The sequence below is a fragment of the Centroberyx affinis genome, unplaced genomic scaffold (genome assembly GCF_046629955.1).
Source record: "Centroberyx affinis isolate AG114_WGS23_722 - 3 ecotype Tasmania unplaced genomic scaffold, CSIRO-AGI_Caff_v1 ptg000051l_1, whole genome shotgun sequence".
Lineage (NCBI taxonomy): Eukaryota > Metazoa > Chordata > Actinopteri > Beryciformes > Berycidae > Centroberyx > Centroberyx affinis.
The window spans coordinates 82,625-104,573 of NW_027278763.1; the positions used below are offsets into that span (position 1 = coordinate 82,625).

Here is a 21,949-nt window from a genome sequence, read left to right on the forward strand (position 1 = left end):
AAACCAGTCAAGGCATGTGTTGAGCTGAACTGTGTTGCCCTCTAGCACTTGGACAGTGGCCAAAGTTTGGTGTGGGGCCTCGTAAGAATTTTGAAAATAAGGTGTAGAAGATGACTGGTGTGTTTGGCACTAACTTGGCCTAACTCTAACACTCTTTTTGGGATCTCAGAAGCATCCTCCTCCTTGTCAAAGACATTCTCTGAAATCAATGGACTCTAACGACATGTTGCGCCCACATTTTGTCCTGCGGAGAGTCCAGTTCCAGTGTGTCTGATTGCATGGGGGAGAACTAGGGAGATGCGATCCAGATGTCCGATGTATGATTGAGACCAGAGCCCGACCATTAAAAAGCAAGCGCTGCCTCATACAGCTTTTTACCCAAAGTATTAAGGCCAGTCCATTTTTTTCTGATTTTCTTTATCACGGGCTAAAGGAAAAATGGATGTATGCAGGGATTTACACATCACCGCTTGGATCAAGTATAAAGAAACCGTTGGTGGAGGGAGTCGGTGTGAATGCCAGGGCGAGGAGGGAGGCCGGGTTAAGAGGAGAGGAACCTGTAAGCTCAAAGGAAGGAGGTTATTGTTCCGGGGCTTCAGCGGTTTCACGTCTCTTAACATGGACCATGTGGACAGGAGGAGAGGGGCACTGCACCCAAACAACCCCCTCCTCCCTAGGGTTGAGCAGTGATGGGGAGAGGCTCTGCAGGGCTGCAGGGGAGGGTGTACAAGCGGCTCAATGACAGGACACAGACCGCAGGCAGACGTCCACACACAAAAGCAGAGGTGGGCTCTGTGTTGTTCCACTTCCACTCAGTATCAATAGTTTGTTTTGTTGCTTTATACTTTGCCTTCAAGAGTCAAATTCATCTTGAGCTACCAGGAGTGAGACACTTTGCTCATGTATACCTGGGCGCTTTGAAACTTCGTTGTGGTTTGGTAAAAATAATTTTGTACAAATCAAGTAGGTTCTCTATTTAGAAATAAGTAAAAGTTTTATTATTGTGCAACTTAAACGTAAACTATAACTCTTCACATTTCAGGTGCGATGTCTCCCATAGTCCTTTCCGTATGCAAATTAATTTTGATGACATCACAGGACAAGAGAACATATTTCTGGGTTCTTCGTCTATTAGTTTGCATGGACACTGATACACTGATACTGTACAGTATGTTGATATACAGTATAGCTATATCTTTTTACGATGTAAGAGAGACTGCACATACTCATTTTTTTATTACAATGTTGTTTAAACAGTGCTTCTACTGTATATGTAATATTCCTCAAGCTATGTTTGCTGATGGTTCAGTTGCTAACTTAGTAAGCCTAGTTGGCAGGAGGCAGCTGATCAACTTTGGAGCCAAAGAACTTAGATCGCATTCAAACAAAATGGTAATTAATTAGCTCTCTATGTCAGCCACAACGGTGCCATGGGACCGGACAGAATCTGTTCTTGTCTTTCAAGGTTTTATACAGTATTATTCAAGAACAATTGCAAGAATAGTAACTTTTTATAGCTCTAAAGAGAGTGAAGGAATCTCTCCTAGGTTGACAGGTCAGTTGTATAAGCAGCCCTTCATCTTGGAGTCCTGCTGTTGCACAACCCATTTGACCGGCTTATGTCCGTCCTTCATTAAAGGGATAACAAGAAGCATCTGTCTTGAATGGCTTTCAAAAAGATGCTGTAGGTTGAATGGAATGGCCCAGCCAGCTCAGTATATCAAATTGTGTTATATACTTTCTCATAGATGGGCAGAAATTGGACTTACTTGTAACACTCCTTACGTCAGTACCAGCTCTCGCTCCCTCTCCAGTGCAGCTATGGCCATGGAAAACTGAGGTGTTATATGGCCTGAGACTGCCATGAGGTTGGAATAGCAAGTCTAAATAGGTGTTTCGATCTGTTTGAATTTGGATCAGACATAATTTCAGGTTTTTAAAAGGCTGCATCTGGGAGAAAGTGAAGGTCTGTGATAGCCAAGATGGTGGCCAGTGAGTGAATGCTGTGGAGGCTGCAGGTCAGATCCAGCCCCTCTTCTCCATCTCTGCTTATGATTAAAACAATGGAGGGAAACAAAAGGGAGAGGAGGAAGAAAATGAGAAAACAGGGTGTGGGGGGGGGCACTGGACCACTGGATATTCTTAAGAGCCCTGATGAAAACCCAAGACGACAGAGCGAGCAACCGCCACATCACTCAGGAGACACTTTAACGGCATACACCAAGATGGCGAAACGGTTACGCCGGGGTCTTAAGTGCAGCAGCGGTCATTAAAATAGCATTCACTGACAGATGCTCAGTGTAATCATTTCTCAGATATTGAAAATTACAGCTCACTGTGATTTATATAGTAACCGCTACCATTAGGGCCTTGACAGTTGCAAGGCAGGTGTTTTTTTTAAAAGCAGGCGCAGATGATTTATGGTCCCATGCCGTTTGAAATTGCACATTAAAGACATTGTGAAACTCATGACCAGCCCCTCCACCTCCCCCACCACCACCTCCAAACAGGGATGGAAGTGCTGGCCGAGCCTCCTGTCCAAGATGTGAGCCAGGACTGTTGTTTTGCACATTTGGCGTATTAATTAGGATGTCTAAACAGGCACGCCGACACATGTGGAGACCCCGGCCTGTGTAAACATTACAGCAGGTCAGCCGGTCACTAGGAATATTCCCACCATATTTTCAGGAACCAGATTAAGGCTGAGCTCGACCACCCACCTGCACAGCCGCTTCCTCTTTTACACTCGTGCATTTAATACAATGGACCCAAGGGGGAAGAGAGAGAGGAGAGAGGAGTGCCTTATGCTGTAACACACTTAAATATACATGCACTGTATAGTCTGTACAAGGAGCACCCAGTGACCTTCTGCCCTGGGTCCTCTAATAGACTGCTTTTAACAGGCTGCCTATGGAGACAATGGCCATTTTAAGTCAAAGAACAGGGCCCAGATGGACTTGCTGCCCTCCTTAACAAATACCTCAACAGCTGGTATTTACAAAGCCAAACGCATACAAAAAGCTCTCCCTAGATTTTTAATTATGAGCTCTGGACCATAGTAACCTCACTTTTTCTCCACTGACAAATAGACAGCCCACCATAAATGTTGCACTTAACCAGAGGCCGTAAAAGACGTCATGTGCTGTTGCCACCTGCTAGGAGGCCCCCGCGGCGCAGCCCGGCAGATTGTGCAGACATCGGTGGTGGTTCGCCCCGAGCTGAAAGAACTATAACTCAGCCTTCTATAAAATATCTCCCATCCACACGAGTGAGCAAGGAATGGATTAAAAGAAGAAACGGACAGGAAGGAAGAGGGACGGACATCCCATCTCTTCATCTCAGCATTTCGGCTGCACGTCTGTTAATTGTTTCCTCCTTTTAACGAGAGTCCCTCTTTTATATTTCAAGTTGTCTGTGAGGAGAAGGGGCGTCTAGACCCCGCAGTTAAAGGGCTGGCAGGCCTGATGAGCCCGGGGCTTGTTTAGATATTCTGGCTCATAAAGACAGGGGGACTTTTCTGTGAGATGCAGCAAGTTCCCTCCCATGGCTCTGCACTTATTAATTACATATTTTCATGTCTACACGCAGAGCCAGCACTCGCACGGTAACTATCCTATGGGGTGGTTGCTGTGAAGGCTAGGCGGGAAGAAAAGAGGAGGGGATTTTTTTATGAGGGGGGAAAAAGTGACAGATTTACTTCTGCTCTCAACTCACTGTCATTTCTTTTTCATCTTTTTGTCCAGTGCAAGCGCGAGCTGAAGTATTGGCTAAATGAAAGCAGATTTCATGTTTGAGTAATCGGTCTTTTAGATGGATGATAATGCAAATAGTAGTGTTGATCATGGTGCCTGTCATATTCCGTTTGCTGTGTTAGTTTCGTGGACATGACCCTTCAACAGAGCTGCCACTGAGGGGAGTAGGAGAGGGATGTGCTGAGAGAAGAAACGCGTCCATTAGGTTAAAGTGAGGAGTTGAACCAATGATTGCACATTGTTTATTGCACATAAACAAATCAAAAGAACAAACAACATTGAGCAAGAGATGCAAAAACCAAATGGCTTATAAGTGAAACTCTAAATCATAATAACTTCATATAAAATGGCAGCACAAGCATCAGACAGAGCAAAGGACAAAAGGAAAAACAAACAAAAGAACACATTATAAGCCAGAGAGGAGAGGAGCATCAGTACAGTCTGCAACCTGTGTGAATGTGTCTGTGTTTGTGTCTGTGTTTATGCTGGGCCCTTCGCCCCGGCTGATGGGACAGACATGGTACTGATTTGGGCCTGCAGACTCCGCCAGCAGTCACTGTAATCCATTTCATCCTGCTCTGTTTAAAGGAAAGCTTCAGTTGCTGCCACCGGCTGAGTGATCAAAAATGAAAAGCATAGGGAAGAGCAGAGCTCTCTGTCCCATGCACACACACACATGCACACGAAGTACTTGTGCTCTTGTATATCCATAAAAATCTGATGGAAATGACTGTTTATGGTCTCAGGAGTTGCTTATGTTATCTGTCCCTAAGGCCAGAACTGCATTAGGCAAAAGTGCCTTTTTATATTCTGCTCCCTCTACATGGGACTCACTGCAAAATGATTTAAAGCTGAAAGAGCTGGTTCCTCACTCTGTAAAATGCTAATATATTACAGAGTGCTTAAACAGAAGATTCTACTTTTCATTGCTTTACCTTGCATTTTCTTTTATGTAACTCATTCTCACTTGTATGTTGTTGGTCTACAACAATTATGCTTATCTTTATGCTGCTTTCTTCACCAGGTCTCCCTTGAAAAAGAGATTCTTAATCTCAATGGGATTAACCTGGTCAAATAAAGGTTAAGCGATATAAAAAATACCATCTCACTCTATTTCTCCCCTTCTTCCCCGTGCTGAATACTCCTTTGCTTCCTCTCCTCTTTCCTCCCTCCTCCGACTTCCTCTCTAGTTCCTCCCTGCTGGTGTGTAATAATATATTTGACTTTACTGGACGTCCCCGGGAGGAATTCCTCGTGTTTGGTGAACCGGAGTCTCTCCAGTGTGATTTCAGACACAGTGGACAGCGGTCATTAATCACCTCGCTGTGACGGAGCTTGTGTGTGTGTGTGTGTTCATATGTTCGTCTGCGTGTGTATGTTGGAAGTGGTTCTGTTTTCCTTGTCATGTGTGTTCATCAGCAAACAAATCCTATCTGTTCGTGGGGAAGTGATATTGGGAGTGCCAGCGGTACGAGGGGAATGCCTGTCGTGTTGTTCTTCCCCTCCCTGTTTGTTATTTCCTAGTGCTGAGATATGACCTCTGGCATGTCGCTTTCTCCGTGGGGCTCTGGCTGTGTGTTGAGGGTGTAGAGGACCAATAAGTGTCTGGCTGTGTGGCCTTCAGCCTGCAGCGTCTCCCCTCTTCTTACCAACCGTGGCTGCATCATAGTAGTAGAATTCATTCTAGGGCCAGTAGGATCTCCATCTCTTCATGGTTTACTTCTTTCAGTTCTTCAGTGTATTGCTCACAGTGTGAGTGACTTTTTGAAGAGGAAGTTACCATGTGCACTAGCTAGGCTTGTGACCGGAAGGTTGGTCGGTAGTAGGGGGAAAAATATCTGGCGCAACCTTACGAAAAATGGATCAAAGCGAACCGCAACAAAGAAAGAACTCAGCTTCTCTTGGAGAACAAAACTTTTAATGTTAAAAAGCAATGCGTTTCTGGTAACCCTGGAAACCTCATGTTACCAAGGGCAACCTGACGAAGGCTATTACAGCTGAAACACATTGGTTTTCAACATAAGAGCTGAAACGCATTTGCTTTTAACATTGAAACTTGTTCTCTAAGAGTTCCAAATCTACTCAGGGGAAAATAAATGAGTAACTATTGTTGAGGTGTCCTTGAGCAAGGCACCTTACCCTAACCCCAAATTGCTTCACTGGAGCTGCTCTGTAGCCAATAGTAGAAGGTTTAACTGGGTTTAATCTCCCAGATATGAATGTGAAGTGCTGAAAAAGAACATGCGTAAAGGTTTTAAAATAAAAGCAAAGTTGAAGCATGCCTTCAAACATGTTGAAGACAATACACTGTACTTTAACCTACAGAGCTGGCAAGGCTGTTAGTATGATCTCAGCTGATATCAGAGTCCAGTAAAGTGTCAGCACTGAGGAAGTTTGTTCTCTACTGTATTCTCCCCTGTTCCCTCAGGCACCTATAGGTCACACTGAGGGAGAGAGGGTGAAGAGCCCATGTCTCCTCTCACACAGGATTAACCGAAGACCATGACCCGGGCCCCAGGGGGCACACACACAGGAAGGAGACATGCCGGATGTACATATGCACTAGTACACACACACACACACACACACACACACACACACACACATATACACAAGCATACAACACATGCATGCACATACACACATCAGCACACATCTGCTGCGTCTGACAGCTCTGTCATGTAATAACAGGCACTTGTCTTACACAGTGAACTCTTACTGGTCACACTGTCTTTATTAGTCTTTTTTCGCTGTGTGTGTGTATTACATTTCTCATATTTATTTTGAAATTCCCTATGAAGAGATTTGATATTGTTTTGAATTTTAATTCCAGCAGATTCCCCTATCAGAGATTCAGTCTATCAATAACAGTATTGTCTGTATGAAAAGTACAGATCAAAATACCCTAGAGCTCTTTCCATGGCTCCAATGTGTTGCTTTTGTCTTTTGTCTCCAATACACAGCAATAGTAAGTGAGAACACTGGCAGCAGAAAAAAGGCGTCAAGTTTAACTTTCACATCCAAATGCAAGATCTAGAAGGCAGCTAATTTGATGAGACGCCATTTTGTCATCATTGCTGGCAGTTAAAGGACTTTGATCAAGTTGTGGATTTGGACACAGCAGCGCTGGCAGCAGTCACTGCTAAGCGAGTCCCAGCAGAGACACAAGAAGCTTTGAAGAACAATTAATTCATTTTTAGGTGGAGAAAAGAGATAGAACTTTTCACAATTATTTCTCCTGCTAGTGGTTTCCTTCTGACACATTTTGTGGCAAAGTGTGTGTCATTTTGAAATCCGGACTTGGGTGTAGTGTTAAGATTAGAATTTGGTTTAGGTTAGGGTAAAGATTAAGGTTCGTTTGGGATCCAGGCGTGGGTTTAGGTCAAGGTGACAGTTAAGGTTAGGCTTCGAGGTTAGGGAACGAATGTAGATAATGAAGGTCATCACAAGCATAGTAATACAAACAGGTGTGTGTGTGTGTGTGTGTGTGTGTGTGTGTGCGTGTGCGTGCACGCTGTCAGACGAAAGCCCTGCCCAGGGCATGGAGCTGGTCCCCAGTACATCCTTCTCAGTGGGAGATCAGCAGACATAAGCACATAATGACAGGAAGGGATGAGTCCAGCCTTTAGCCCCTGGTAGCAAAGAGAATTTTCCCACTCTGGATGTCGGCGCCCCCCCCCCCCCGCCCCTCTGGCAGCTATCATCCGGCTCCTTCATAAGCACTCCCACTGCAGTCCTAACTAAGACATCTGACTGGCACCAATGGGACTTTCCCACCATCGTGAAAGGGAGAGTTCTCTTTGTTCCCGGTGAGAAGCGGGTGGACAGGCTGTTTGGACGCCTCTGCTCCTGTTTGATTTTTCAGTTTAACAAGGTGCGGAGGTGGCGTCTGTGGGATGGGATCATAGACCCGGTCCGGGCTTCTGCAACCATCTGCAAGTGGTACTGACTGTAAACGCCGCTGGCTACAGGAACGGACACTTTCAACAACGAAACAATCCATTGCCTAACATAGAGCGATTCAATCAACTCTCGCTCTTAAGCTCTAAGTAAAATTAACAAGGAATGAACCCCATTTAAGATCCCACTGTTTTGTATTGACTTTTTCAAAATGCTAGGCCCGTACTATATACTGTATTGTGTTCTTTTACTCTTGACTGTGTTTAGTTGGCCTGTGAGTGTTTCTTGGGAGGGCCTCCTCTTTTTCAATACATCAACATTAAAGTTTTTTTTGTTTCCACACTCCGCTGGTAATGGATTAACTGGAATAAACCACCTGTTCCTGTATAACACTGAGCTTGTCTTCTTTTCCTCTCTTTCACAGATTCCCTTTGTACCCCAGAGGAGAGCGATTTCATTTTGAATACGGGGTCTACTTGCTCAACAAGAACATTGCCCAGGTAATAAATGAACACAAATGTACTGCACACGCTTCACAGGTGTGGAAAGTTTGGAAAAGAATTGAAAATTATTCTCATAGTCTTTGAAAAATATGATAAACGTTGTTTTGCAAAACACAACGCTCACAGTATAATCATACCGGTGTCAGTATGTTATCTTGAAAAATGTTTGAAAAAACAAGCTTTCTGTCAATAGTTGTGCTCTATTTGGATAGGAACTATTTTTTCTCAAAGACGCACTACCTTCTAAGCCGGTGTAAGCGTCCACGAGAGCCAGAAGAATGCCACTGTCTCCAAAAATAGCTGCTCCACCTGAGCACCTATAAAGCGCTAGCACACTTATAGTCAAAGCCTATAGTCAGAGATTTAAAACAATGATCTATGTCTAAATACTGAGGCCTGGAAATATCTGGAATGCACGCATATTTGCCTTCACATCGCCATACACGCAGATGTATGGAGTGACTGAGGTATAAAAGGTGCAGGTCAGGGTGATAGAGGGTCATACTGAGGTTTTCTGAGGTTGTGAGTCCTATCTAGAGCGATGCCTTTGAAGGAGCAGACATATAGTCATATTATGAATTTACCTACGTGTGCGGGTCGTTCCCATTTTACACACACAAATTGAATTTATCCTCTAAATCTCTCTTTCTCTCTCACTCCCTCTCTCACACACAAACCCCCTCAGGAGAGGGTTGAACTCTTGACCTATCTGTGCTTATTAAAGTGCACCTAATGTGTTGACCTGGGCGACTCCCCCATTCCTCCCGTAGCCATTTAGTACTGAGTTTTAACAATTTGCATTCCATTCCCTGTCTCTCCTAGTCCAGCAGCAAGTGGAGAATGAAGGACCTCTCCGCTGAATTAGACTGGGCAATTAACGCTAGCAGGTGGCTGACTTCAAACCACCGCACTTTGGGAGGTTTTAGTTCTAATACCATACCACAAGCTGCTAGCCAATATCCAAGTCTGCCATCTTCCCACCAGAGTCCAAGAACAAGAAAGTGAGGAAGACGAGAAAACATTTTAGACAGCAAATGAAAATAAGCTCCGACTGGAACCACCGAAGGGGAAGGGCAAAGGGGCCTGTTGTGTTTTGAGAAAGCTCACTGGATATAGTTTGCCATGTTTTGCGTGTAATGAATCCAAAATGAAAGCCATTATTCAAGGCTGGTTTTGATTGTAATGATATAGGAGAGGTTCAGATAGCGTATAGCTGTGGACTAGAGTTGTTGTCTGGCACTTGTGTAGATTAGTGAGAAATGCCAAACTCAAATCTAATTTGACACTCATTCCATCATTGCTGGTCACTTGTAGCATTGCCAAGTCAGACGTGAAATATTAGCTTGGAAGGAACTACTGAGGATGGTATCATTTGATTGACTTTGCTATACAGTAATAACTGTCAAGTAGAACACACAGACACGTGTGATTGCTCACATATGCACACATGTGTGTTTGCGTTGTGACTTATAGTAACAACCTTTAAAACCTGGTGAAGACTCTGCAGTGAAGCTCAAAGATTTTTTTTTATACTTCCCATCTGTCCCAGAAGTTAAATGGATCGCATTCTTCCGTGACATATATTTTAGCATGTGAGGTAACAAGGGAATCTGTAGACTGACTTACTTGCCATGTAAAACTTTCGGAAATAGCTTATTGCCACTGTGTAATGTATGAGTCAAGTTTAGAACATTCTGTTTTTACTAGTATGTGTATTGATGTGTGTGTGGACTGCATAGTGTTTTAGTGTAAATACTGTGCATATGTTGTATAACTGCAACATCAGAAAAGTGAAATGGATAAAAGACGATTTAGTGCACATTTAACTAAAGATTTTAGATCACTTCCTGAATATTGCATATTCCCACCGTTCAACTCGCATAACCCCCTCCCGTAGTCCTTTTTATCAAAGCTACACATAATGAACTGGGCTCTGATTTCTGTTTCATGGGGTCTTCAATATTGATCCACCCATGTGGTATTTGGCAGTATTTGACAATATGGTACTATCAATGTAACATTGCACGCTCACTCTTGGTGAAAGTTTCATTTCACTCTGCACTGATAAAAGGCACATGTAAGTTGTTTATGGTAAAATATATTGTCTCCATCTAAATCAGTTTCCAAAGAATACAATCTAGAAAGTGCAAAATTTGTTTCCTCTCCTTCAAATAGAGTTGTTGGTAAGTTGATAAAATGATGCAATGGGGCATGGAGAGAAGTCTCTGCTGGCATGCAAGATTAGAACCACATTAAAACCACATTTTAAAATCATCATAGACCGAAAAAAGGCTTCCTCATCAAGCCAACCCTCAGAAATATGTAAGATATCGAATTTTCAAAAGACATGCTTTTTTAATCTGAAAAAATACTACGAGCATATCCCTTTCAAAGGAATCAGGTCTACCACAGAGGAAAAATGAGCCCCAGACATCAACAGTCACAGCAGGATATTTTCACCTGTGTGCACTAAACCAATACAGAAAGATTCAAGGTTTTGAAACGGCACATAAGCCATAAGCCACTGTCACAGAGATAGGCCCATGTGAGGAGTGCGTGATAACTATCAGAAGATCAATCTGAGACAAATAAATGAATGGACAGCACACTTTTTTCAGTTATTTGTGCATCTGAAAGGGGTAGTTTCTATAAATCTCGGCGATGAAGCAGGTTCCTTTCAAACCAATGTCCTAATTACTGTAAGCATAAGAGGGATATATAGACATTCAAGCTGTATGTATGCTGTATGTATCTCCTAGCAGAGCTGCCAAATGTAAACTAAGCACGTAGAAAAATACAAATTGTTCATTTTGCTATAGTTTGAGCGCCTTCTGTGTTATGTCACTAAGAGGAAAAGATCTTTTTTTTTTGTTTTATTAATTTTCTTTGAGACTAACATGCTCTACGAATTTGTAGTGCGTCAACATTCTTCCAGGGTGAGATCTCAGCTATTATTCAAAGGACCGTCTTATGTCTTCCATGTGTGACTGAATGCGTCCACGTTAAGGATGAGTTACCAGGTTGACTCCAAAACAATATAGCAAGGCCACATGAATAGGCAAGCTGCATATGACAGTGATGTTGGAGCATTGTTCCAAAACTCTAGAAGTGGTAAACATGTCATGATCGATATAGCAATATAGGAGCCCAGGCTAACAGAGCTTTTCGATCCCTCCTTGGTCGGTCTCCACATGCCACATGAAACTGTGTCCTCCTGTGTGTCTGATCGTTCGGCTCCTTAGATCTCACATCACACATGTTCAAGTTTTGGGACTTAAAGGCTGGGAAATGCGTGAAGCAACGGAACACTGTCATGCAACATGTGATTTCCTCCTCCTTTAAAATCTAATTGGGTTTCCTTAACCTTGTCATTCGCGACCACTTTATCAGGGGGACTTTGTTTCACTCCCGCTCCCTTGACCACAGTATGGTTCTCATTAATTTACTGAGGGTTTTATTAGGAAATGGCTGCTTCGCTGACCCCTGCATATTGAGCCTGGCTTTTCTGCTCCTAATATGATTTATCAACAGAGTGTTTCAGTTGTGGCAGACTGTTTTTTTTTTTTTGTTTGTGGTTTTTTGAAGATTTTTTCTCCTCTGTGATTTTAATGCGCTCTTCTGGTCGGGCCAGACTTGTCATGCAGCCGTAGCACAGCTAGTCCACCGTCTGACTCCCTGACACAAAGCAGAGGTCTGGTTTCACAGCAGAACCAGCTGACTGGCTGCTTTGCTGACTGACTGGAGCCTGGGTGGGAGACATTAGCCGTCCATCTCTTATTAAATTGCTCCGCGTGGCTGTGTTTGAAAGTGATACAGGGAAGCTGGCAAAGGATCAGGGCCACAGCGGGAGGGACCTGCTTTGATGTGGTGGTAGGAGAGTGTTGCTTTTATTTAGGCCTCATGTCATGAGGCCACGGGCAGGGATGAGGAGGCTGTTTGGGGTGCCCTGGATGCCAGGTGGTTAAAAAAAAAAACTCCCATGTTGCCACCTCTGGTTAATTTGTTTGACAAAGAGAAGTTAAGAAAAACTGTAAGGAATTCCTGGGCTGAAACCCAGCCGTTCTCTCCAGCCCCTTTCATTCCTTGTGCTGTCTGAAAATGTTGCAAAATCAGCAACACCCAAATGAGTCACTCAAATTGATGTGGAGGCATTCCCATTTTCGTTAACATGCATCTTTGCACTTTGGTCCCAATTGCACCCATACTAGAACATGATGTGGGTATTGCTAATGCCTTGTGATTTACAGGGAGAGGTATGTGTTCCAGGTTTCTCTCAGCCTAGTTAAGTGAGTGGCATCTGGCTGCTCCCTTCCCTTGAAGTGCTGGGCCACAGGTGAGAGTACGTTACTGGGCCTGAAACTCTCCTCCGCGGGGGGCACGAATGCTAAAACCGCCAATCTTCTATTCACGCAGACAAATTAGGCAAGTTAGTGTGGCTGGCTCCAAGGGAAAACCAGCAGCCTTTAGTCTGGAGGCTTGCCATGCGCTGCATTTACTCATTCCCCATGTTATCCACTAGGCTACGTTGTTGTGAAACAGGCATGTGGGCCTGATTAGTTGACAGCCGACGCTACACAAAATCTCTTGGTTTTTAGGAGGGGGTGGGCACAACAATTAGTTCTCAGTCGCTAAGCTTGGGGTATCATATTTGTTGGCTCCAGGCGCAGGAAACTGAGTATTGGGAATTAATACACAACAAAACTGGCGGTCAGAGAGGGCGGCCCTGGGTGCACCTTTGCCTTTGTCTCCTGGGGAAAATGGCCCGCGCGCTCAGTCTCCCACCTCCTCTGGTCAATTTCACACCATGGCCCGCAGGCCGAGTGCCATACTGGTGGTCTGGAGCATACGTCAGAGCGCCCGCTGCCATTAAGAGTGGCAACTGTGGCTCCATAAAACAAGGCTATGACTCATGGGGGAGCCTACTGTGTTTAGTGGTTAGTGGAGGTGGCAGCAAGCGGAACAGGAGCTGGCTGGCTGGAGGTATTCTTGGTGGAGCGGTTTGGAAAGGTTGGAGATGTTCTAGCGAGAATAGCCCTTCCTTGAAATTGGCAGTTACAGTAATAATGAAGAAGAGTGAGAATGACATTTCACACTTATTTTCTCTTGTTTATTTGTTCATCCTAATCACCCATGCACAGTATAGGCTGTACTAAGTATACAGTACTTTTTCTGGCCTTTTTCTCTCCGCCTCCTCCTCTGTCTCCGCTCTTCCTCCTTTCTCATCCGCTTCCTCCTTGTAAATCCCACATGCCCAGTGGCTGAGCCCCTCTCCTCTCCATTCCTCTCTTCACCTCTGTGACAAAGCTCCTCATGAACCCAATCAAGTGAGCTGCGAGGTAGTCTTGGCAGAGCCCTTTGTGGCCATTAGCTCACGTGACGGTGCTCCGATAGAAACCATATGACCCAGGAACAGACATGCAAAGAGAGAGAACACTACGCAGCTCCCTTCCACCCATACCTCTGTGGTTCTCAGACCGAACAGCATACCAACACAGACAAGTCAAGAATGTTAAAATGCCCTTGTGAAAACTATCTACAGCTATTACCTTATTTCCTTTGTCCGTTTTTTTCTTTAATATGGTTATTGGAATCAGTACAGGGTCTGCAACCGGGTTTCGTGAATAGAATGGACTCCCTATAGTGAAACAAAGGGAGTACAATCTTTGCACATGAACTCAGTTTTTCCACAGTTTGAGTTGACATTCCAGTTGAGTGTTTACCCTTTGTCAGTCCACAAGCCTGTGAATCAGAAATGGCTATGTGTACAGTGATTGTGTAATAGTCATCTGTGGGTTATCAAAATATGTGCTTCCAATTCCTTCTCAGTCTGATATAGAAATGCACAGGACACTGATCTTGATTTTGTTACGTGTTCTGCAGACCGTTACCATGATTTCCCTGTAATCATATTCCAGTTTCTCCTGTAAATGAAACAACAGTACCGTATTAAATGAGATGCCAATGGTAGCTATCCTGGGTTACTTCCGGATGTGTATTGGAACCTATATCCGGAACCTGTTTAGCATCCTTGATTAAAAAATCGACCCTGACCTACTTCCCTATGCTGACAAGGATCCACCATTCATTTTTCAGCGCAGTGTATTCAGCAGAATAGATCTACCTGGTCAGATACGCAATATTTACCCTCCATCCCTTGAATTAATGGTAGAGAGGAGAAAGGTGAGCTTCAGCCTATTTCTCAGCAGGATTTTTCTGAGAAGTGGCACGCTTTTAGAAGGAACTATTCCAGGTTTCCCCCAGAAGCCTCTTGGTCTCTCTCGCCTTGTCCGGCTGAGGCTTGTGGTTCGTGACTCAATGCGTTCCAGAGAACGTCCCAGAAAAAAACTGGCAGTTGCATCTCCACTGTCCCCCTTGAACAACAGCACTCGTTCTTCTGTCCAACCGCCTCTGCAGAAACCTCATCTCAACAAACAGACCCCTCTATGTTCAGAAATCATAATGCAACCCACTGTACGCTGTTTGTTTACCTGAACCCTGGACCACGGTTCCCCAGGCACTGCCACCACCCCTACACCAAGAAAGACGGGGCCTGGAAGTGATCAGGCCTTCACAACCGCCTGCTGCCACTCATTCTCTTCATCCTTCCATAACGGCCACATCCGTTTTCCATTTTACAGGGATTGATATGGTAAAACGCATAATGGGGAGGACAGGCACCAGAAAATGCAGCTCCAAGTCGATGTAGTATTCCTCACTTTCACCCCCTTTCGCTGGGGAAGAGGAAAGGAGCAGTGAAGTACCAAGTGAAGTTCTCTTTTAGGCCAAGCCATAAACATGTGTCTGTTTTTGCTTTAGTCTGGTGAGGAATAGCCTAAAGCTGTGAGCTCCAAGCGTCAGCTCCCACATGGCCATATGCAGAACAACTGTTGGGTAATCGTCCCCTTACATCTAATAGGGGGTCGGCTGCAGGCTCCGCATCTGACAATGTGGTTCATATTTGAATGCCATTAAGGTGCCACTCTAACAGGATCTCAGTACTCCACCGACAGTAAAAAGCACTTCATTAGTGTACTTTATTTATCACATTTCAAGCAAGAAATTGATTCTGGCAGGGTGTAAGTGGGTTAAGTAAATGGAGAGCGATATGGGTTGCATTGAGAGATTGTTAACAGCCTAACAGGACTAGAGACAGTGGGCTGATGGCTGTCTGCTCTCCCTCTCCAGTGATTGATGAAAAGAGGGAGGAGAGAAGAGGGAAAGCACTTTTCTCATAGCACTAGACCTGAGATTAGATCTGTCAATGGGTTTTAGTCTCCAGCCTGCACTGCTACTACATTGGATTGCATACATTGCATTTGTGCATGAAAGCTATTTACAATTGAAATATCCTTAAAATGTCATAGTGTGACATATTCTTTCTCACATTATGCCCAGCAATGCTGCCCACCAGCTGCAATCCAAGAAATAAGGCATATGTAGCCTGAAAATTTCATAATAGGCTGCAATAACTTCTTATTTCTGTTACCGTGCCTAAGACATGAATGGGGAGTCAGTCTGTGGTCTATTTGTCTCCTGGCCAACAGCAAGAGATAGCCAATGAAGAGCAGGAGATGTGTGAGGAGAAACCTGACCGGCCCACTGCCCAATGCTACTGGAAGCATCGCTGTTGAGAGATGATGATCGATTAAAAACTATTCTCCTCGTCTGGAGAATCAGCCTGTAGGAAACAAGCTCCCAGTGGTTTAGGTACCCTGTGGTTCTCTGGAACTCCCTGCACCAGTATCTATTAACCAAACCCAGCCCGTAACATACACCTCTCTTTGCCCATGGCTTTTCATACGCTCATTGTGTGGTCCTGTTTTCCATCACAAACGTTTGTTGCTAGCTACAGCATGCATCCAGTGCCACTTATTGGCCAGACTGGGTTGTTGGTGAAACCCTTTTACAACCAGAAGTAGGAGCAGCCTTTTCCAAAGCTCCTGTAAACAGATATTCGCCTCGTACTGCTGCATCGGGGGGTTTGTGGAGGCGATAGTGACTCCTGTGGTGCTGTGCTAAAAAAGTGATAACTACCCAGCCTCACATTCTGTTGCTTTTTTATTTGAAAGAAGAGAGGAATCAATGGAATCAATCAGTGGTCTTTTTCTGTCCGCCTGTCATGCCCTACTCAGGCTTTGACCAGAAGTCTCGATTTATAAGAGGGTCTAAGACTGCAGTTGTGAGTGTATGTCACCGTCCTGTGGTTTCCAATTTAGGGCGTGTGTACGTAGTGGGGCCGTCAGCGCTCTGCGATTATGCCTGAGCTCCAGGGTTTTATGGGAATTCCTCTGGACAGCCACCTATGACTTTATGAAACACTTAAATTCGTCTAATTGAATTTCCACGTTTTGAGGTTGGTAGCTCAGGGTCTGCCTATCACCGCAAAGAGGTACCAGAGGAGCTAGTTCCCCTAAATATATGGGTGAAAGTAAAGGCTAATCCTTGTGTGTGTGTGTGAGAATGACAGAGAGTGTGAGTAAGAGAGAATTTCATATGTGCAAAAGTATTAGGTTTTCATTGGTTATTTGAGCCCTGACCAATGTTTTACACCAGTGGCAGAGATTGATGGGGTCTAAGACATCTTGGGCAGGGAGAAACCAGTAGCATTAATGGTATTTTTTATCTCATTACATCAACATCAAGATGAATGGATAGGCCTTTTAAAGTAAATGTGTTGGCTGTATAAAAATGTTTGCCATTTTCCAAGGGAGATCCAGGGTGTAATACATTACGACAAGTGGCATTCGCAAATGTCACATTCACTGTTGTGGGATTATAGCAATATAATCATAATTTGATAATTATCTGAGAATATCTTTATCAGTGTTTTCTCCCCCAGTCAGATTGCGGGATTTGCTGGCAAACGCTTCTGAGGACGAGGAGTTCTCTATTTCTCTGGGTGTTCGGAAAGTGTTGGCTGCTCTGCTCCATCATTTATTTAATAGTGTGGCTGCAGTTTCCAGCTGGTTGGAATTTGTAGCCGGAGCCTGTTTGTTTGGAGTCTGCTCTCCTGTTGTCTCACTACATGCTGGACCACTCTGCCTAAGCACACAGGCCTCTCTAAAGTCCCTCTCTCTTACGGATAACCCCTCCCTCCCAACTCAACTCGACTTCAAAAGCCACGTCTGTACAGTAATATCTAAAGAATGACATAGGCAGGGGGGAGTGAGGGAACAAGAAAAATAACGGCACGATAAATAAGAGGAAAGATGAAAAGCCATCAGGCAGCCCATGGCAGGTTAATTAAGTTCCTTCTTTTCTGCCGCAGGAAGGTTATATCTCCTCATCTTATCATAGCTGTGTCATAATGTGTTAAAACGCCTGCCGTTTTTCAGATTCATTCTGTTTTTCTCTGGGTAGAGTAAAAGGAAATTGGACTGAGGCACAGAAACAAGAGAATTCTCTCCGCTTGTGGGCTTTTTTTGGCCAGCCAAGCTCAGCTCTCGCGTTTCTCCCCCTTCGTTGTGTGAATCGGCAGAGGGCAGAGACCAAGTATATTTTATGTCAGCGAGTTTAGAAAAAACTTGTTTTTCTTGTTAATTTATCAAAACCCTGTGTGCTGTCATACGGGTGTTCTGGGGTAGAGGCGTTCCATCATCTGCGCAGGCCATATTCCGCCTCAATGACATTAAACAGCTCTTGGAATACAACAATGCTGGCCCCATCTGGTCGATATTTGAAAAAATACCAACCATCCCGGTTCTGTGTCAGGCCTCCTCTCCAGTACGGTTCCTGCCTTCATGTGGATCTCATTATAGCCCCCTGACTCTGGCCAATCGGCAGCTTTTCATCTGACTTAACGCACAGCGGATCTGTACCGCAGACCTCTTTCAATGGCACTCATCATGCAGGAAGAGAGCCGATGTCTCTTTTCCCTAATTTGGTTTCCCTCGAGTTTATCTCGGCACAGGTCTCCTCTCTGGACGTCAGGCGGTGTAAAACCCCCTTCCATCAAATAAGATCTCACCTCATTAGGGCAGTGTCTCCCTATCACCCCTGATGTCAGCCTCCATTACTCTGCCAGGAGGAGACGATATGGGTGGGGCAATCCTCACTGTCATGTCGTCATCTCTGCCATCTAGTCACAGCTCTCTCTTTATTAATGAAGTGTCAGTGATGAGCCCAAGCCTCTTGTCCCAGAGCCCCCATAATCGTTTCACAGTTATTGGAGAAGAGGGGCTAAGTGGCTAATAAAAGCGGCTGTTAAATAAACACCAGCTCAAGTTAAAAAGGAGGCTGGGCTTTTTTCTTTTCCTTTGAAAATAATTAGAGTAAGCTGCTTGCGCAGAATCAGAATAACTTTTTGTTTGCCAAGAATATTATATGTACAGGGAATTTGACTTGTATGTTGGTGCTGAGACAAGTAACAAAAAACACTTACTGATGCATATGATACAAGAACATACAGTGAACATATAGTGCAATAATAGACTATACAGTTACATTTTCACACTATTATCAGTATTAGCATAGACAATTGAAGTGAAATTTTAGCCACCTATAAAATGAGTAAAGACAATTGTTGCAAAAGGTCTGTTCCAGTGAAAAATAAGCTTTTAACTTACTATATACTGTATTTAGATTCAGGTTGATTTATAGGGGCAGGTATCTATGCAGGTTCTTGCATCTCAACTGATTATTGTTTAGCTCCAAGTTGGTACTCACACACCGTGACGCCAGGCGGGCATCTCTGTTAGTCTTTAGTGGACAGATTATTGTCAATAGTGTTGTCATCCCCATGGAAACGGCACATTTTTAGGTTAAAACGTGTCTGAGCCAGGTCGTTGGCCTGTGTTTTTCAGAGTAATTGGGATCCTGTCCACAAAAACTGCACCATGCAAATATAAATATAAACACAAATGCACATGCTGTAATTATATTATGTCAACGCATGTGTTTGGCTTTTATGGTGTTTGGCTCCTTAGCCACACCACAGTTACAACAGTCACAGCGCAGCAGTTGGGAGCACACACTTCTTCTTGTGGTGGAAAAGAGTATTGCTCCTCTCCGGGGCTGTGAGAACTGGAGCTCACCTGTCAGCAGCTCTGCCATGATTCATCTCCTCCATCCCTGTTGACAAGGAAGTCTGCTCTGCTTTCTCCACCTGCCAAACTGCGTCGCTACAAAAACTGGTTACTATCATTATGATCAATGGGTCTAGCTGATGAGCGCTGCTGAGTGAACAGTTGTTTGGATTATTTTTCTCATAATTCATGCATGCATAACTCACAAACTTTTATCAGTCTTACATTTATTGAGCTATTGATACAAAGACAGGCAGTATGTAATAGGGAAACATCAGTTTAAGATGTAAATTATCTATTTTTTGCCATCATAAACATGAGAACCAAATAGACCTGAGTTATTGAGTGGGGTCTGAAAGTTGTAAAGGGGTCATTTTCCATGTAGTCCTTTAAAAATGTCTGGGGAATATGCCCATAATATATGTAATTGCAGGTTTTGGCTCGAACATTCAATTCAATTCAGCAGTGGCCCTCTTCCAGCTCATTAGAGAGTTAGAAACCACACATTCAACCTCACACTCTTTCCCTCACTCTGAATTAATGGAACAATCTGGATCCAAAACTCTTGAAGAAAACAGTGCAAGGGCATGCTTTGTGAGTTGGACCAAACAATAGCTATTTGTTTCATCGCTCCACCTCTCCCTCTCCTCAATTTGATTGTTTTCCCTCAGGATTAGGGATTATGAATAATCCATTTTGCCAATTTTTATTATGAGTTTTTGGTTGTTCTTTGTTTTTTTTTTGTTTTTTTTTGTTTTTCATAAAGAAATTCTCTGTGGCTGTCGTGGAGTGACGTTTCTGGATAAAGTAGAGCTTCATAACAAAGTCTACATCTAAAGTGCATCAGTATTGGGGGAAAGTAATATCAGGGGTTGCTTTCATCTTGCTGTGCAGGGATTCCATACACAGGATCTGTGGTACAATCTTGAAGGAAGGGGGATGGTATTATATGTCTCATATTAAAAGATATTACAGGCTGTTTTTTTTTATTTTTGTTTGGCTGTTGCAAATGGCGGCTGGCCGCAGCCGGAGAGGAAGTAGAGCAAATTAATCTAATCATTGTATCATAGGCAAACAAATTAAGAGCTGTGAGTTGTTATTATTAAGCGGAGTTGGCAGGTTCAGAGTGAGGTGAACTCTGCACAGCTCTTGGTCTGAGGACATTATGAGCTTAGATTTGCCAGTCTAGCCTGAGATTACGTCTCCTTATCTGATTTAAAACAAATAAAGCAGCAAACACTCAGCATGGGAGTTTGTCCACAAGTATTGCATTGCTCTCTAGGTAAAATCAAATATTGTATACATTAGATTGCTTCTGAACAAATCCGCCAAGGATTGTAAAGACCAGCCCCTGATTCTAATCAATCATCCATTATGAGAAAATCTTTCTTTGTTGGAGTACGGCTGTGTTTCGATTCCAAGCGCCCCAGCCCATTGGCAGTGTAAAGAAAGTTTTAACGTCCTTAACACTATGCAGGGTCACAGTTGAACAAACCCAGATGACCAGGGAATGCTCCAGGCCCTCCAAAGTAAACCGGACACGGCCTATACTCTTCCCATACCGTGGCAGGTTTTAATTTGATACTTGGAGCCAATGGAAAAGAAAGCCAAAGAATTTTTTTTTTTCTTCATACATTGTACTGTTACGCCGGTTTAAATTTTCCGTCCCCTTCTCAAAATAATCATTTTCATGCACTACTGTAGATGTTGAACACAAGTCCTTTTGCTCATACTGTAGTTTGCTGCTTAATTTGTTTACCGTCCAATTTGTGACTCATCAGAGTCTGCAACTGGTCATGGTGAGTGTACATGTCTTTATATGTTTCTCCACTGAGACTGAGTCTTTACTATTATTTCATTTTCGCCAAAAACAATAGCACCCAACCAACTTGCAGTGTAATATAAATCACCTTGTTTTTTATTTTCATCATAGAAATCCCACATTAACACTATATTGGCCTTTACTACTATTACGTGTGACAAACCTCAGTGTGAAACGCTTATACACATGCTCTACTTTTTCACTCTGGTATTCTCATATAAGAACTTGCAGTGTGGCAAATTGTTCTTTCTGAAGCATAATGTGGACTTTGTCTTCAGCACTGGCTCTTGGTAAGCTGACCACAATCTCAGAGCTCTATGGTACTACAGCTCAGGCATGGTTGATCTGTCAGCTTATGACTAGGATGCCTGCTAATACTTAATATGTTCATAACCCTATCCTGATGGCTCTATCTGGCTCACAGACGCATACACACAGACACACACATGAACAAACATCTACAACTTTGCAATACACCCAGACACGTATACACACGCACGCACAGTGTATGCACACTTTAAAACATACAGCACACATATAATCCTTCTCCATGTGGATATGTGAAAGACCTACTGTTTTCCAAATGATACTTTTATCCTCACCAACCCAAATTCCTCCACGGAGCAGTTTGATATTGCATATTTTATCCTGGTAGAGTAGCGACGGGATCTGGCTGGAAATCCCTTTGAAGTCTGTGAAATATTGGAAGTCTGAGCTTTAATCTGGGGCGCTCTGGTTACCGTTTTGATTGGGCATGTAGTTGGTCAGTCAGTTGCACTGTTGCCCAGTAGTTGTAATGTCAGTATACTGTTACAGACTAATGTTATTAATTTTTCCGGGTTATATTTACACTGGATAGACAGTAGCTATGAATGAAGCTGAAAGCAGTTAACCGTGTTATTTGTCAAATGCTAAATTTTGCTATTTTTATGCGCAGTCAAAAGGTAG

At 43.6% G+C, this 21,949-nt stretch overlaps 1 protein-coding gene across 3 annotated transcripts in view; it reads left to right on the forward strand.

The window, feature by feature from the left end:
* Positions 1 to 21,949, forward strand: part of uvrag (UV radiation resistance associated gene) — an 83,300-nt gene that overhangs the window by 40,649 nt on the left and 20,702 nt on the right. For all 3 annotated transcript variants that reach the window (XM_071518686.1, XM_071518702.1, XM_071518695.1), the window contains exon 13: positions 8,077 to 8,152. In XM_071518686.1, coding sequence (XP_071374787.1) covers positions 8,077 to 8,152 — 76 coding nt within the window. The remainder of the gene's footprint in view (positions 1 to 8,076; positions 8,153 to 21,949) is intronic.